A 17,437-nucleotide genomic window follows, 5' to 3' on the forward strand; every position below is an offset into this window, starting at 1 on the left:
ACCCAAGAAGCCCCGTGGGGACTTTTTACTTACAACAATAAATAAGCTAGCACTGACTGATGACTGAGACACACATGGTCTCACTAAATGCCCCTCATCATACAAAGGCACTCCCCTAGGGTTAGTGACCTGTCCAAGGTCACACAGCTAATAACGGCAGAGTCAGGATGTGAGGCCAGCTCAGACTGGCCGCTGCTCTTCCATGCCACCAGAGGCCTCCTCTCCCACCCACTTGCAGAGTGCTCTTCAAATCTCAAGTGGCGTTAAGAACCATTTTTAAGATAAAGTCTGATAAGGGACACTTAACATCAGCTTCCTATCAGCTCCTCAGTGACCTAGCCCCATCTGGTAGCCCTAACCCCCGTTTGGGAGGAAAGGGAGTTCGGATCCCACACCAGATATCCCACTGCCCTGGGAGTCAGAGGTCCTAGGCCAGAGCTCTCACTGCTCCTCCACTGCAGTCCGATCCTGAACCAGGCACTGCCTTCTTCTGGGCCTCAGTCTCTATAAGATGGGAGGGCTGGGGAGACAAGTTCTAAAGAGCCCTTGGCATGCATGACTCTGCCCCTAGAAAGAGGGTAGTGGTCCCTCACTTTGGGTCAGGGCCTGGGGCAGCAAGGGGGTTCAGCTTATCTCAGATCCCTCAGACCAGAGAGGGCTGGCCCAGCCCTTTATCTGGAAGCCCAGGGCTCCAACAAGCAAGTCTAGACTTACAGTTGATCACAGGTCGTCCCACCCTAGTCAAATGAAGGAGATGTAGAGGGAAGGGGGCAGGGGAGGTAACAGGAGCACCCCTTCTCCCAGCTGTGGCCCTGGGGCTCCAGGTCCAGAGGCAGGGGGAGTCTGACTCCACCAATGACTTGGTCCTGTCCCTCAGTTTCTCCATCTGCAACGTGGGAAAAATAAACCCTACCAGGAGGGGGGCCATGTGTATAAACCTGACAGCATAATGCATGTGGGGACAGGAGGCGGGCAGGGTGCTGGGGGTACTGCTCGAGCTCCCGGTTCACATCCTCCACCAGTCCCCCAAACTTTCCAGGACTAACTGCCCAGCTGGCCTGGGGCTGGGAGAATTGAGTTGGATTCCTGAGAACCAAGGTCAAACAATCCTAGCGGGTTCCAACGTCTTTCCAGCAATGAGGAGGCCTCTCCCCATCCATGCTCACCTTTCTCTATGGTTCAAGGACATTTGCAACACGGGGCCGACCCTTGCTTAAAACTCAGTTTCCCTTCCCACTGCCCACCAGCTCCCTCGCCGAGCCCTTGGAGTGTTCAATGCTTAGTCCTCAACCCCTGCCCTTCCTCCATAGTGTTTCCTCCACTTTGCTCCCCACAGAGGGCCTCAGGCTTTCTTCATCAGAGGACCTGCAGGCCCCTCCATCATAGGAGGAAATCTATACCTAAAATAATTAACAGCGCAGTCTTTGGAATCTGACAGGCTTGGGTGTGAATCCCCATTCAGCAACCTCCTTGCTGAGTAGCCTTGGACAAGTGACTTAACTTCTCTGAGCTCCAGCTTTCTCATCTGTAAAATGGGGAGAACAATAGCTTCTGGCTTGTAAAACGGCTGGAGGACACATGAATTAATTGATGTAAAGGGTTTAGCATAAAGGTTTATCTCTGCATAGGACTTCCCTGGTGGCTCAGACCGTAAAGCGTCTGCCTACAATGCTGGGGACCCGGGTTTGATCCCTGGGTCAGAAGATCTCTTGGAGGAGGAAATGGCAACCCACTCCAGTATTCTTGCCTGGAAAATCCCATGGATGGAGGAACCTGGTAGGCTACAGTCCATGGGGTCCCAAAGAGTTGGACATGACTAAGCGACTTCACTTTCTTTTTTATCTCTGCATTATCTCTGCTACCATCCCCCAGTCAAGCAGCCTCAGGCACAGAGCCTTCACAGCCCTCTCTGGCCCATACAGCTCAACATCTGATTAATCCTGGGTCCGATCTTTTCTGCCATCTCCTCCCAGTGTCTCTGCAGCTGCCACTCCTTTTCCACTCCCACAGCCCTCACCCTGCCCCAGCCCTCACTTCACCACCTCTCCCCTGGATTACTGCAACAGCCTCCAGACTGTTCTATGAGTCTCTACTCTCACCACCCCACCCCCCAACCTGTCCTGCCGGCACCTGCCATCCTCCTAACACACCCCTTTCATAGGCTCCTCTCTTGCTCAAACACCTTCATTGGCTCCCTGTGGCCTGTAGACTGCAGCCCTCTCTGTTTGCCTGGCATTCTTTCCCCCATCCTTTCACAGACCAATCCAATAAGTACTGAAGCCTCAGTCCCATACCTAGGCCTGTGTCAGCAGAGGCTGAGGCCAGGGAAGCCTCAGAATCCTCAGCAGAAGTAAAATTAAAGACTGAAGTTTACATTCACTTTTTCTCCTCCCAGGCACAAGGAAGAAGCCTCAACTATGTTTCTTTCCAACCTCCATATTCAATGTCAAAGCCTTTGTTCGTGACCATACCCACAGCTGAAGTGCAACCTTGGCCAGGTTCTCTCATCTAATCAACAGTTAACAATACAGTTAACTTTTTTCTTTTTTTTTTGCCATTCCACATGGGCATGTGGGATCTTAGTTCCCTGACCAGCAGTTGAACCTAGGCCCCTGCAGTGGAATCACAGAGTCTTAACCACTGGGCTGCCAGAGAAGTCCCAACAGTTAACTTCTTTAATACCAGCTCCCCAGTTTTCTAACAGACCCCAACCCAAAAGCCTTTTAATATAGCCTAGAATATTCCCTAGTCCCCACACTTACTTCTGTGTTGCTTTGACATCGCTTTCTGGGTTTTTAGGAACATCTTCAAAGCCTGGTTGACCCTTGAGTTGTAGCAGGAACTGAAAGAACACAAGGGCTACTAGAAGCCCCAGGCCTCTTCCTTAAGAGGTGGAGGGCAGAAGACTGTAAACACAGCCCTCTTAATCTCTCTCCCCCACCACAAACGGTCACAAGTCTGGACCCACAGTTGGTTCTCAGGAAACCATCAGATTAGAGTGGCCATCTGAGGGCAGATGAAGATCCCCAGCCCCAGCCCCACCCACTCGGTGCAGATTCCAAGAGGAGAGACAGGTGGGCACAGGCCAGATTTCAGGATTACTGGGACAGGGAGCCTGGAAGGTTCAGGAGTCTCTCATCAACCCAGCTTCTGAGGAACCTCAGAGAGCATACCAGAATTTAACTAACCTTCTTCCTAATAACCATGATTATTCTTCAGACCACTGCAGGCAGTGAACTTGGATAAGTCTACCTTCTCTAGACCTCAGTACCTTTCACCATGAAATAACCAGCTAGAAACTGCAAGGATCCCAAGAAGTCACCTAAGCTACGCTGCCCTAATTTGACAGACAGGCCTCCTCTAGGAGCCAGGGACGTCCAAAAAAGTGAAAGCAATTTGCTCAAGGTCACTGAGCCCATACCAGAGACAGCTGGAGAACCCAGACCCCCTAATTCCCAGGCTTGGTCCTTTCTGTCGCCCCCTGCCTGGAGGGATGAGATCATCAGGCTCAATTCAGAACCTCTAGGAATGTGGAACCTGGGAAGACATGAGTGTATTCTCCCACCACAACAGGGAGGCCTCCCTAAGCCATCTTCTCTGGGAGTCTCTCATTCCCAAAGAGCAGCAGACACCATACTGTTGGAGACCCCTTATCTTGTAGGGTAGGGGGTGGCTCACTGTCCTGCCCCTACCCCATGTCTGGATTCACCAGGTGAGGGAACTAGGCACTCTCGACAGCCCCTCCTCCACAACACCCCTTGGGACGCGGGGATACCCTGAACCGCCACACCCGCTGGGAGAAACCAGGAATTCCGGCTCCCAGCCCTAGAGCTGGAGGCCCTTCCAATTCTGCCCCCTCCCCCCGACTTGGAGGATGGAATGTGACACGCGGAGGGATCCCGCAGCACGCCGGGAAGGGCTGCGTTCCAGCTCGGTGGCTGCACTGAAAGGGGGAGATGCGGCAGCGACCACGGGGACCGCGGGTAGGAGGGGAAGGGGGACAGATAGAGGCAGCGGCGGTGCGGATGGGGGTGGGGAGGGAACCCAGAGAACCAGTCCGACTCCCGATCACGCCAGATGGAGGCGGCCGCGTCTCCAGCCCCTGGTTTCCTGCTTCTCCCCTTCACCTTTGTCTCCCCCTCCCTCCTGCAAACTTTCAGCCTGTGGGGGCTAAAGCCTGGGGACCAAATGTGCGTGCGTGAATGTGTCTGTGTGTGTATAAGTGCTTTAGGGCCTGGATGGTTGTGCAGTTTTGAACCTGTGTGTACATATGTGTGCCTAAGATGTTGGGCAACTCTACCTACATGAATGATTGTGCCTGAATCTGTGCGTGTGGTGGTGTTTGTGTGGCTGTATAAGCCGTATACATAGGTAGGTGTCCCACTCAGGATCTGTGGGTCCCACGATGGTGTGGGTGTGAACGTATGTATGTGATTTTGTGTCTGCATGGCCGTACGTCTCAGTGGGTGTTGTGTATGTGACCGTGTGGATTGTGAACATGTACGTGTGCCCGCCCGCGGGTATTCGTGCGTACATGTGTCTGTCTGCATGTGAGGGGTGGGGTCTGTGCGGGGGATTCCCGGCCCCCCCAAACTCACACCCGACAAGCCCCGGGAGAGGGCAGCAGCGGCGGCGGCGGCTGCGGCAGGCAGACCCTCCTCCCCGCCTGCCCCGCCCCCACCCCCAGCCCCTACCTGCCGGCCGCTTCGCCGACCGCCCGAACCGCCAGAAGCTGCGGGCCCGGGGGCCGCTGGGGGCCTTCCTCTTGTGGTGTGAGTTGCCCATGGTGGGCGCGGGAGCCGGCGCGGGAACCCTAGCGCAGCCCAACCAGCCCGGCCGCCGGGCCCGCAGCCACAGGAGGGAGGCAGAGAGAAGCGCGGGCGGCCACCGCAGGCGCCCCCAGCCCCGGCTCGGCCACGCCCCCAGGCTCTGCGGCCAATGACCGGGGAGGGGCGGGGCCGGTTGAGGGGCGGGGCCTGGCGCTGCTCCGTCAGGCTCCACCTCTCCGAGAACCTGGGAGACCTGCTGAGCCGCCCCGCCCAGTTGCTCTGGGAACGGCCGGGCCTGTCCAGGTGGGGCCGGCGGGTCGCTCGCTTTCCCAAGCCAGGGACTGCCTCTGAGGATTGCAGTGGAACCAAGAGAACTAGGGGCCCAGGCTCCAGATAGGCGGGGTCCGGAACCTTGCTGCTGCTAGGGACAATCAACCACTACCCCGTGAGTGTCACGTGTCTGCGTATCTCTTGTCTCTGCTTGTTTGTACAAATATATTTATCTGACTATAGTTCCGTAGTAACTGTTTTCAAAATAATAACAAAACACTTTTATATAGCACTTATTGTGCCAGGCACTGTGATAACTGCTTTCATGCATTACTTCATTTCATCCACAATTCTATTAAGGTAAGTATACTTTTTATCATCTCCATTTTACAGATAGAAAAACTGAGGTTCCATGAAGTTAACTGATGAGTCCAAAGTCAAACAGCATTAAGCTACAGAGCCAGTACTCAAACCCAGACTGAGACCAGTACCCACTGCTTCAAGCTACCTACCCCTCCACTTTATCTGTGCCTCTCCATGACCTTGAAGGACATATACTTGGATATTTGTATTTGTGTGCTTGAATGTGGCTGTGTACCTGTGTATCTGTAACCCTGAACATGTGGGTTCCTCTTTGTGTAGTCATCTGAGTGTGACCGCATGCCTGTGTCCATATAATTGAGTCTGTTTACACTGGTTTGGATTTGTGCTTTTGCGTATTTGCCTGTGTAATTCTGACTCTCAAGCTGGTGGAATATCACTGATTTTTATGTATTTGAGTGTGTAACAGTCTGCTTCTGTGCATGTAAGTGAAAAGGTTTGTCTCTAAGACTGTAGAATTTGCATGTGCTTTTGTGGATCAGTATGACTGTGCAACTGTCTATTTGATACACCCATATCTGGGCTTCCCAGATGGTGCTAGTGGTAAAGAACCCTCTTGCCAATTCAGGAGACATAAGAGATGCAGGTTTGACCCCTGGCTCGGGAAGATCCCCTGGAGAAGGGCATGGCAATCCACTGCAGTATTTTTGCCTGGAGAATCCCATGGACAGAGGAGCCTGGTGTACAGTCCATAGGGTCACAAAGAGGTAGACACGACTGAAGCGACTTAGCATGCACACATATACCCATATCCACATTCGGGGGGGTGTATGTATAAGTAATGGAGCACATGGGTAAACATACATGAAACAATACATGTCTATGCATCTATCGCCCTCTCTCATCTCCCTTATACAAGTCTGTTTTTCAAAGCCCAGGCCAAGCTTTACGTTCTCTTAAAGCCTTCCAGGTTGCCTAAGGCATTTACTTCTCATGTTCTCACAAGTACCCTGTGTCCAGGGACCTGCCCAGGGCCCTGCATACTGAGCAGTGACTATCCTTTATGATCACTCTACCATCTCTCCAACCGAGGGCAGCCTGGTATAGAGAGAGCATCCGCTGGGCTGGGAGTCCACAGTCCTCAGTTCTAATCCCTTTATGGCTCCTCTTTCTGCCACCTGGGCAAGCCCCTCCACTACACCATACTGCTTCTTATGCCCAGTGGCTCTAAGACACCCTGTTCCTGCCCTGCAAGATGGGAGAATTAAAGCTGATCCACACCCTCCCTGAGGCCCCTCTCTTGCTAAGAGACTGAGGTTGACAACAGTGCAGTCCCTGGGGGCTGGTATTTTATTCATCCACCCAGAAGATACTTACTGAGCACACACTGTATACCACGCTGTGTGCACCAGACTCCTTGCTTTGCACAGAGAAAAGGGTCCCAGTGTCAGAGCTAGATGAGACCTCAGAGATCTGCTGGCCCAATTCCCTTAATTTACAGGTGGGGAACCTGAAGCCCATGAAGGGAAAAGGTGGTACGGGAGAGAGCAGAGAGAAAACACAAGGGTAAAATCCAAACCCCGTGGCATGAATGGAGTGAGGACGGGCACGCAGAGAGCTTAGACAATGCCATGGCCTTCACAGACCTTGCAGGAGCTAGTCCCGCCCACCAGTTCAGCCTCATCTCTGACCACACCCCTCTCATTCTCAGGGCCCCAGGACACAGAACTGCTTGTGGCTCCCCACTGCACACCTCCAGGCCTCACACATGCTCCTTCCTCTTCCACCTCTGCCTGTCTCCAGGGCCCTGCTAGCCAGTGTTCTTCTCCATGTCTTCTTTGCCCACCTCCTTCCTCAGCCCAGTTCTCGGGGCTCCCCTCTACTGATACAGTACTGATCACACCCATACCAGCACTCGTTTCAAAGCAACAACCAGAAAACAAGTTTCTCCAAGACAGTGATCCTCTCATTCCTCTTAGTAGCCCCAGGCTCAGATTGTGTCTGGCACACAGTAGGTGTGCCCCACATGCTGAACAGAAACTGGCGGAGGTGGTGGTGATGGCACCTTAAGTGCTGGTGGAGGTAAAGAGGCATAGGCGGAAAAGGCTAAGGCACTTCCCCAGTCTTATATCCTTCCACTGCAAAGGCTGTGCTTTGCTCCTGGGTGCGGCGGGGAAGAGTACCACCAATGAGCCAAGTGCCCAGGAGAGCCTAGGGTATGACTGGTGGGAAGAAGTAGGTGATATGGAAGACAAATGGACCAGAACTCCTGGAACCACAAGACAGGGCTTGAATGTCTCTTGACCCTCGCCTGGCTAGGGACCTGGAGGAGAGGGTGTCTGTAAGCAGGCAGGAGATCCGACTTAGAAGAGGCCCCACCAGCAGCCTCCTGGGAAGCATGCACTTTGCCAGAAGATTCAGGGTTTGAGCCCTTGGCAGGCTGAGCTGTCTCAGTCTGTCCTTCCATGCCAGCACAGAACACCCTGCTGAGTGACCCTGCTTGATTAATGAAGGCCCCCAGGACAGTGGATGAAGCCCAGAGTCCTGGGGAGTGTAGTAATGGGGGGAGGTGGACAAGGAAGCTGCTTCCACCCACTTCCTTCCCCAAGTCAGCCACAGGGCTGGAGGTGGGGTCTTCGGATGGGGCAGAGGGGTGTACCTGCTCTCCCCACCCCAGCACATTCACTGCAGCCTCAACAATATACAATGCCTCCTCTCATTAGTTTTCTTCAGCATGTGACAGGCCAGGAGCAGCTGAGACAGCTTTGAAGGTTTGGGGAGAGGGGAATTTCCAAGGGGCAGGTGGGTGGAGGGAGGCTCCCCCTCTGCCCTCTGCAGACAACAGATTAAGAGATTTTTCTGGCCACAGGGTGTAGCCGCCCCAGAGCAGCAGATCTCACTGGCAGCCCTGCCTCAGGGGCAGAAAGTTGTAGGGTGGGGGGGCAGGCCCAGCCTGAGGGGGATTTCCAGGAGAACCTGGGCCCTGTGCCACGGGGGTGGGTGGGGAAGGGGGCCTCCGTGAGGAGGGAGGAGAGGCAGTTGAAACAGCCCCTGAAGGTGTCAGAGCTAAGGAAGGGGATGAATGAGGCCTTCTTGGCCTCGCTTTCTGCTCCTCTCATCCCACCCCGGTAGAGGCCCCTCTCTGCGACGGGATTTTCCATCTGAAATCAAAACAAAGGAGTGGGGAAGCTGAGGTCAGCCTGGCAGGTGTGGGCTCCTGTTCTGCCTCCAAGACTGACTGGCGGTATGACCTTCAGCAAGCCACTTCCTCCTCTGGGCCTCAGATGCCCATCTGTATGTGCCATACGGGCTCCCCATGACATCTCAGGCCATCAGCTCTGAGCACCTAGGATCTGGAGATGCCCATGCCCCGTATCAGACCACCCGCTTATCACCTGAAGCCAATTTTTAGGGCCAGGCCCTGTGCTGGGCAGGGCAGAGGAAAAAGACAAGTCAGCCCAGCTCCTGCCCTCAGGGTGTTCAGAACAGTGATGTCTGGTGATGCCTGTGCTCATGGAACCGGACAGCCAGCTGGCCCCAAACCCTTGCAGGAGCCTTGCCTGATTCCAGCTCTGCAAATGCCTCAACCCCAGCTTCCCCTCATCCTTCCATTATAGTTCCTATTACCTGGGGAAGCCGTCTTTGATTCCCCCGGGATCTCTCTGTCCCTTCCTTAGTTACCCTTCTTGACCCTTAATTACTTGCTCAGTGTCTACCAACCCCCTCAAATCGAGAAGTTCATGAGGACTGGGACCTTGTCTTTCATCCCCAGGACAGAATCTAACCCACAGTAGGTACTTAGTACCTAGTATTAAAAACTTAAGAAGTATTTGTGAAATAAATTAGCAAGCACCGTCTCCCATCTGGACCCAGGGTGGACAATGTTCATCCCTTCAGACGGGTCTGGAGGAGGCAGACCCAGACTCCTCTGGGGAAGCCACACCCCCATGGACGCATCCCAGCCCATATGACATTAGTCCAGGCCCCAGGCTGAGGACGCTGAGATGCCCCTCCCCACGAAGAAGGTGCCAGAAAAGCACATCCTGTCCAACTCCAAATCGTTTGAGCACCCTGCTCTGGAGTCCGGGGCAGTGATTTCCCCGGGAGTATCACAGAGTAGATGACACTGGACGAGGTCTTGAGGATGAATAGGCGTTCTGGATGGAAAAGAGGAGGGAACACATCCTCGGTGAGATCAGTGCATGCAGTGGCACCAAATGTGGAACTGCGTGAACTGTGTTTATCGACAGGCAAACAGATATCACGCAGACCTCAGAGGGGCAAAGTGACCACTAACCAAAGTGCCTTTGGGTCCTCAGTTTGCTTTAGAGCCACACAGGCCCCTTCCTCAGCAGGAAGACTCGGCACCATTCACCCCACATTCTTCCCACCCACCTTCCTATGATATCCAGGCCACTGGGTCCTGATGTCACGTCCACCCGACTGACCAGAGATAGGCTCTTTTTCCCTTAACACAGCTCCCACCCCCAGCCTCCCTTCCAGCTTGCTCCTCCAGCCCATTCTCAAACCCACAGAATTCTAGAATGAGAAAGGGCCACTAACAGTGGAGGCCATTAAACCCCATCTTTACTAAGAGAGTGTCTTTGCCAAGAGTGGGGCAGGACTTGGCAAAGCAGAACTCACACTCAGGAGTCTCTCCATAACCCCATGCCAAGGACAGTTCGCCATGAATGAGGGCCAGAGTTCATGGGGTCAAATCGGCTGAACCTGGCAGAGTACCTCCTAAATTCTATCAGTACCCCCACCCCTAGCCACTGCCCTCTGCCTGAGAGAAACCTTCAGGAGAGCTGGCATACATCTCTCCCCAAAGGTGGTCCCAAGCTCTACAGTTACTCCCCACCAGAGTAAGAAACACTTCCAACCTCATATTACCTTGTGTGGGCAGTGAGGCCTCGGGAGGCCAACTGTTACTGCCACGCTGTGTTCATCACTCCCATGCAAGTGACAACCATGCCTGTCTTGTCTCAAGTATTTGCCTTAGCCTGACTTTTCACTTTTCACTCTCATGCATTGGAGAAGGAAGTGGCAACCCACTCCAGGGTTCTTGCCTGGAGAATCCCAGGGACGGGGGAGCCTGGTGGGCTGCCGTCTATGAGGTCGCACAGAGTTGGACACAACAAGCGACTTAGCAGCAGCAGCAGACCAGTGCCTGACACTATATGGTAAGGAATATGTCTCTTTCACCCTGGAGGAGGAAATGGTAACCCACTGCAGTATTCTTGCCTGGAGAGTCCCATAGACAGAAAGACAAGCAGGCTACAGTCCATAGGGTTGTGCAAAGAGTTGGACATGACTGAGTGACTGAGCACATGTCTTTCTCAAATGAATGAGGCTGAATGACCTTGACCAACTTACTTTTACCCTCTGAGTCTATTTTCTCACCTATAAACTACTTCCCAGGTTGTTGAGGACAACAGGGAAAACATTCATGAAAATGCTTGGCCAGGGTCTGGCACACAGCGGCCTTCATGTTCCCCTTCAAACTAGCCAACACCCTGCCTTCCTTCCACACCCTGCTTACCTCCTCCAGGAAGCCTCCCCCGATTATCTCCCGGGCTCCAGTCCCGGCCTCTGTCCCAGAAACACTTCCTCCCCACATACTTGTCTAGAGTCCAGGTGATATTTCTGAAAAATATGGATTCCTGCTTGTTTTGTTTTGTTTTTATGTTTTCTGTGCCTGTGTCCTCCACTGAACAAAGGTAAGACTCCATCTTTTTTTTTTTAAAGACTCCACCTTCTATGTAAGCAATGAATTGTTTTCCAAACACAAGTAAGAATAAACTCAGCCAACACTCAAGTCCTCAGCATCACAACAGCAACAATTTCCTGCCGTCTGCACCACACTCCACAGTTCACAAGGCACTTGCATGTCTGTTATCTGATTTGATCTTTGAAACACCCCTGTAAAGCCAGAATTTATCATCTCTATTTTACAGATAAGGAAACTGAGGCTTGGAGGGGTTACTAACCTGCTGGTATTACATGGCCCAAGAGAGCAGCAGATCACGGCTCAGGCCAGAGTTGTCCTATCAACCTCAGAGCCCATTCCTTCCAGACTGGGTCCTTAAAACTCAGGCGAACAAATTCACAAACACAATAACAGCGACCCCTTACATTTCTATGGTGACTTCCCTTGCATGTAATTTTCACATCCTCTTTTGTGAGAATCTTGGAGAGAAAGCTCACAGACCCATCAAGGATATAGGTCTACCTGGACAGATACCCCAGTGAGAGGGTCCTCTCTATTCGAAAGAGGGTAATGGAAACGATGAGACCACAGAGAAGTTGCCTGCCTGGTGACACCAAGCTTGCTAACTGCTGGGCCAGAATGTGAACTCTCATCCATTTGCCTGCCTCTGATACTATGCCTACTCTACCAAGTTCCCTCACTTTTCTCTGGGCCTCTTCCCATCTGTAGAATGGGTTGGATGAGGGGATTTTTAAGCCTTACCCCCTGGTCTGTGTCTTTGGGTAAATGAAGAAAGCAGGACCAGTTCTGGAGTCAGATGACTTGAGTTAAAATCCCAGGTGGGTAAATCAGTCACTCACTGTTCCTGAGACTCAGTTTTTTCATCTGCAAATGGGTATAAATGAGATCATGGATACGTGGCTTCTGGCACATTCAGAATAATAAATAAATGTCAGACTTCCTCTCTTTGCTTTTTAAGTGTGTGGCAGGGCAGTGAGGGGAGCAGGGAAGATACAGGCTCAGAATCTATACCAAGCTCAGTATAGATTTACTGGTATTTTCCCATGTACAGTAGGGGACTCAGATTAGGGAAAACAAGACCTGCATCTGTGGATCTTTGGTTCAGCACCTGGGAGGGGGGACCTCCTAGGAATTTTGTGTGTGTGCCTCTTCCCCCTCTCCCCAAATCTTCATTCTAAACATTTTCCCCAGAAAGAGTTAAGCGTTCTTTGGGCTTCCCCTTCCGGACCAGCGGTGCCAGTGGAGATTAGAGAGATCGGATTTATTTCTCTTAATAAACAGAAAAGAAGTTTGGCCAGGCAGGTGACAAAGAAACAATTGGAATAATAGGAGGTTGGAGCAAAAGGAAACAGGACTTCCTCCAGACATACCTGGGGCCACCCCCAGACCTGGGGAAACAACAGCCAGTGGCAGGGAGGTTTGGCCCACGCACGTGGGCCCAAATCAGGCCAACCTGCTGCCCAGAAAGCCCAGTGCTACCCAATACCAAACATAAGGCCGGGGGACGTCTGCCACTGACCCAATGACCTCTAACCAGGCTGTCAGAGCAGGGACCTACAGAGTCAGTTTTCCTGTCTCCCCTTCACCACCACCACCCCACCCCCACCCTAGGCTGGTCTCCCAGTGGACCTCCTAGCCCAGGTCCACTGGCCTAGGCCACACCATTAGCCTTCATTCTCTAACCCTGACAGTGGGACCACAACCCATCTTGTCCAGTTCTGCCCCAGGACTCTGTGAATGAGATGGGGATGACTTCAGGCTGAATCCTGGTGGCACAGCCCTGGGACAGGTTTCATGTATTGTGGGAGCTGCCCTTGGAAACATCCTCCTTGCAAACCTTCCCTCAGGGCCTGGCCCAGTGACCTGAGCCCCAGCACCCAACCTCCATTTGAGGCTGGGCTGCGGGGATGCAGGGCCCATTTCCAAAAGGAAGATCAGGCCGGATGCAATCACACAAGAGGCTTTTCACCCTCTTCCTGACCCCAGGAAGTGTTCTTTCTAATTCTCCTCCAGAGGAGGTGGTTAAAGGACACTGGGAGGGTAAACACAGCGGAATGGGATGGGCCTGCACACACCGCCATTTCCTCACCTCTGGCACTAACACTGCCAGCAGGAAAAGTAGACTTCCTAGGATGGCAGCCCCAAGGGAGCCCCACCCTCTGGCAGAGACTCATGCCCTCCCCCTCAATCAGGAGACACAAACAGAGGGGAAGATGAGGGGAGAACCAAGCAAGTGCAAGTGGCCAAAAGAAAAGTGACCCCGGTAGGCATGGGTCAGGTCAGCCACTCCTGCCCTCAAGCTGCCCAACCACCAGGCCAGAGGGAGCCTACAGGCAGAGAACTAGCTGTGGTAGTTCAGGTACCCACCGCTGTCACAGATACAGCTTCTCCATTAACTTGGGCCTCAGTTTCCCCCCTCTGCAAGCACACTTCCAACACAGGAACAACGTTGGGCTGGGGGAAGGAGTGGTGGGAGGGGCTGTTGGCTCAAATCCCGAGCTCACCACCCCAGGAGGTGGATGTTTGCGTTTGGCCCAGGTGAGTGGTAAGGGGGGGCCAGGTAGGAAAAGCTAACACTGCTAATAACGTAAAGCATGTCACTGCTCCGTGCGGGTCCAGTGTGGGGCTGGCAACCCAGATCCCCCTCCACAGCTGACACACCTTCTGAGTGCAGTTGACTTTCCAGACCCAGAGGAACCCCCACCAGACATGCAAGGCCACTTGCCTCTCCCATTGGCCCCAATCCAGAGTCAAGTCTCTGACCCCCTGACTCAGCAGCAGAGGGCAGAACCTGGGTGAGCCTGGGGGAGGGGGGTACTGCCTCACCGTCCCAAGAGCCGGGCGGCCAGCACTTCCAGACTAAGCCGGGGGATCCCTGCCCCAGTCGGGGGTCCCCCCACCCCTAGAGCGGGGCTGGGTTGAGTCTGGGACATCAGGAGCGGGGTGGCGCAGAGTCGGGGTGCTCGGACCGAGTCCCGGCTCTTCGCTCCCCCAGCACCAACGCCTAGGAAGTCAGCACCCTCCGGACACGCCGCGGACCCCAAACGGAGCCACTCGGGCCGCACCCCGGGCACCGCCCCGCGCCTCCCCAGGTGCCCGGCCGCCTTACCTCGGCCCTTACCCTTGGCCTTCCTGGCCTTGTCGTCCGCCTTCTTGGCCCGGGGGGCGGCCGGCTCGGCGCCCTCGGCCCCCGCCGCCTTCTTCTTGCGCCGCTTGCCCCGCAGCCAGCTGAAGGCGCGGCGGAGGCCGGACGCGCCCGAGCGAGACTTCTTCCTGCGCGGGGGGCCGCCGGGGCCCCCCGGCTCGTCGGCCGCAGGTGCGGCGGGGGACGCGCGGGCCGCCATAGCGCGGCGGGCAGACCTGGCGGCGGGGGTCAGGCCCCCTGAGGCGGGGCGCCCATGGGCCGGGGGCGAGCGGGCGGGCGGGCAGGCGGCCGCCGCGCCGAGACGCGCCCGGAGAAAAGTTTGGGCGGCGGAGGCAGAGCGGGCGAGGAGCGGGCGGGCGGCGGGAGCGGCGCAGGAGGGGCCGCGGGGCGGCGGGCGGGGCGCGGAGGCCGGCCGGGAGGGACGGGGCCGGGAGGGAGCGGCCACGGGGCGGGGGCGGCGCTGCCTGCGGCCCCTCCCGCCTCCTCCGGCCCGCCGGCCGGGGTCCCGGAGCTCGGGGGCTAGCGGAGGGAGAGGTCCGGTCCCGAGGGAGGGTGGTCACCGCGCCCCCGAGCCGCGGCGGGGGCCCGGGCCGAGAGGGCGGGGTCGCGGGGTGGGCGTGGAGGGGGCGGTACCGAGGTTCAGTCCCGGCGGGGCCATTGAAGAGAGCAAGGTTCCGACGGAGAAGTACTGGCGCTGGGGTGGGGGTGCTCAGAGAAAGCGGGGAGAAAAATGCTGGGGTTGGATCCGAAGAGAACTTCGTGTCCTGAGTTCGGTCCAGAAAGAGATGGGGGATTCTGGAATCCTCTTTCTGGAGTAAGGGGTTTCTGAGAATGCTTTCCAGGATCTGGGTGCTATTGGAGGTTTTGCTCTAGAGACAGACTTCAGACCCACCTGAGACCTGGAGCTTTCTTCTGCAGTCTGGCAACTCGGAGTCTCCTTTCCCTCCTTTCCCCTTCCTCACCACACCTTCCCCCAGCCCCCATCAATCCTCAGTGTGGAGCTGGGACCCATGCTTCCTGGGTTCCTGCTTCCCCCTTGGGTGGCAGGTGACAGGATGAGGAGAGCCGTGCCTCAGTTTACCCTTGGGCCAGGTTGTGAGTCCCCAGAGCACTAGTGTCTGGGTCTGGATTTTCCACTGAGATGCTCAGTACTGATCAGAACTGATCTTGGACTTGAACTCACAGCTTTATAAGATGCTTTGAGATCCTCTGCAGGTGACAGGTGTGACCGAGGAAGCCGGTAGAGAAAGGAAGCCTTTAAGAATCACAAAAATGCTATGCTTTGTTTCCTCCAGGCCTCTGGCTCTTTATTGTAGCTGAGGGAGCCCTTTTGTATGATCTGATCCTACAAGAGGCTCTGAGGGAGGCAGGCCAGGGAGTGATACCCATAGTACAGAAGAGAAACTGAGGCCAGAAGAAGACAGATTGCCCAGGAGCATGGAGGGGGTCATCAGCAGAGGAATTAAGATTGACAATGTAAGTCTTGTCTCTGCCTGGTTCCCAGGAGCTAGAAATTGCCCTAGGGACCAGCTGTGAGATCTTGGACTCCCTTTTGACTCAGAAGGGCATCATGATCACCCCACCGGTTAAAATTTGTCTTCATCATCCAGCCTGACCTTGGTAAAACAGCCTTCTCCTTGTCCTTACTCAGCCTAGTCAGCCCTGGTGTAGCGTCAACAACACTCACTATGATATTGTAGAAGGATTAGAGTGAGCAGTGTGACCTTTTGAACTTGCCTTAGCTCCCTGAGTAGGGGCTCAGCTGTGGCAAACCTGGGCCATCGGTGACAACTCCCCTCCCACACACACACACACGTGGTGGGCCTGGGGCAGATCACTGTACTTACTGGGCCCCAGTTTCCCATCTAACCGTCGTCACTCATTTGCTTTCAGCCCATAATCCCAGAGCACCCATTCTGGATCAGTGTGCATCACTGGGCCATGCACAGGGATCACACTGGGCTTGTCCTCATGGTGCTCTCTGCCCCCTTCAGCACTAGGTGCGTATCAGAGGAAAAGTGATACCGGAGGGACTGATGCTTTAAGAGCAATGCATAGAACCTCAGCCTGTTAGATAATATGGATGGACTAGAGAGGAGAGAGAAGGCAAACATACTCTGGCTTTTGGAAGGGGTGATCAGGAGAGGAATAGTTGGGCAGCCTTGCCCCCCACCCACCCTTTCAGCACCTCTTTTTCCTGGTGGCCAGACTGGTTACACAGTTTCAGAGCCCAGTACAAAATGAAAATGCAGGGCCCCTGTTCAACATTTATTACAAATTTCAAGAAAGTAACAGCAGAGCATGATCAAGCATGGGGCCTTTCAGAGAGCAGGGCCAAGTGGACTATGCGCATGAAGTTGATCCTGCCAGTGGCTCATATCCTCAGCGAAGCCTTCCCCTCAAACCACAATCCCCAGGAGTCAACTCACAGATTAGGTCCCCTGATTTGGAGGTGGGGAGAGAAAAGGGAGTAGGGAGAGGTCAGGGCTGTATTCCCTTCACTGCTTCTAACTCCAACACCCAGACGCTCTCACCTCCCATCTCCAGCCACCCTTAATCCGGCAGCCCGGCTTTCCTATTTGTCCCCTGGCCTGATAGGCCTGATTCTGAGCCCCTCAGGGCTAGCTGGAACAGGCTAGCCTGCAACACTGCTCTCTGGATTCACGATTCTCAGCTCAGCTACATTTCTTTGCCGTCCCTCTGGGCAGCTAAGGAAACTGACTTCCCAGCAGCCCCTGTCGGCAGAGCCCAAAGTCCATCCTAGAGCCAGGCTGTCACCTGACCAGGAAGGAAGCTGCCAGCCTGTCCCCAGGGAGGAAGGAGCCATAACCAAGCTTAGGGCTGTAGCCCCTGAGGTCATCCAGCTTTTCTCCCTCTGTTATTGTTTGTTATGTTGTTGCTCTCTGACTGTGCCCCATGGCTTGCAGCATTTTAGCTCCCCTACCAGGGATCAAACCCAGACCCTCAACAATAAAAGTTCAGAGTCCTAATCACTGTGCCAACAGGGAATTCTCTGTTTCCTCTGTTTGTGGAAAACTCAGGACCACCCCAGGTGGGCCTCACACCAATCCAACATTCCCTGATCCTCCGACCCTCGGGAGACCTGCCTTTCATAGGATCCAGCTTTGTCCTCTGCTAGGTCTGGCCCATGGACTTTATTCAGACTGGGCAGCCAGGCCAAGGTGTGGCTGAGCCACCCTC

The 17,437-nt window shown here is 54.6% G+C and overlaps 1 protein-coding gene across 4 annotated transcripts in view; it reads right to left on the reverse strand.

The window, feature by feature from the left end:
* KIAA1522 overlaps positions 1-14,557 on the reverse strand; it is a 28,256-nt gene extending 13,699 nt beyond the window's left edge. For 2 of the 4 annotated variants that reach the window (XR_805118.4, XM_002685609.7), the window contains exon 1: positions 14,201-14,557. Coding sequence is in view for 3 of the 4 variants with exons in the window: in XM_002685609.7 (XP_002685655.2) it covers positions 14,201-14,435 (235 nt within the window). In the remaining variant the exon portion in view is untranslated. Of the gene's footprint in view, positions 1-4,694; positions 11,826-14,200 lie in introns of those variants that run through there. The other 2 variants (XM_005203050.5, XM_059879387.1) reach the window with 2 other exon arrangements.
* Positions 14,558-17,437: the final 2,880 nt, after the last annotated feature.

Source organism: Bos taurus, chromosome 2 (assembly GCF_002263795.3).
Source record: "Bos taurus isolate L1 Dominette 01449 registration number 42190680 breed Hereford chromosome 2, ARS-UCD2.0, whole genome shotgun sequence".
Classification (NCBI taxonomy): domain Eukaryota; kingdom Metazoa; phylum Chordata; class Mammalia; order Artiodactyla; family Bovidae; genus Bos; species Bos taurus.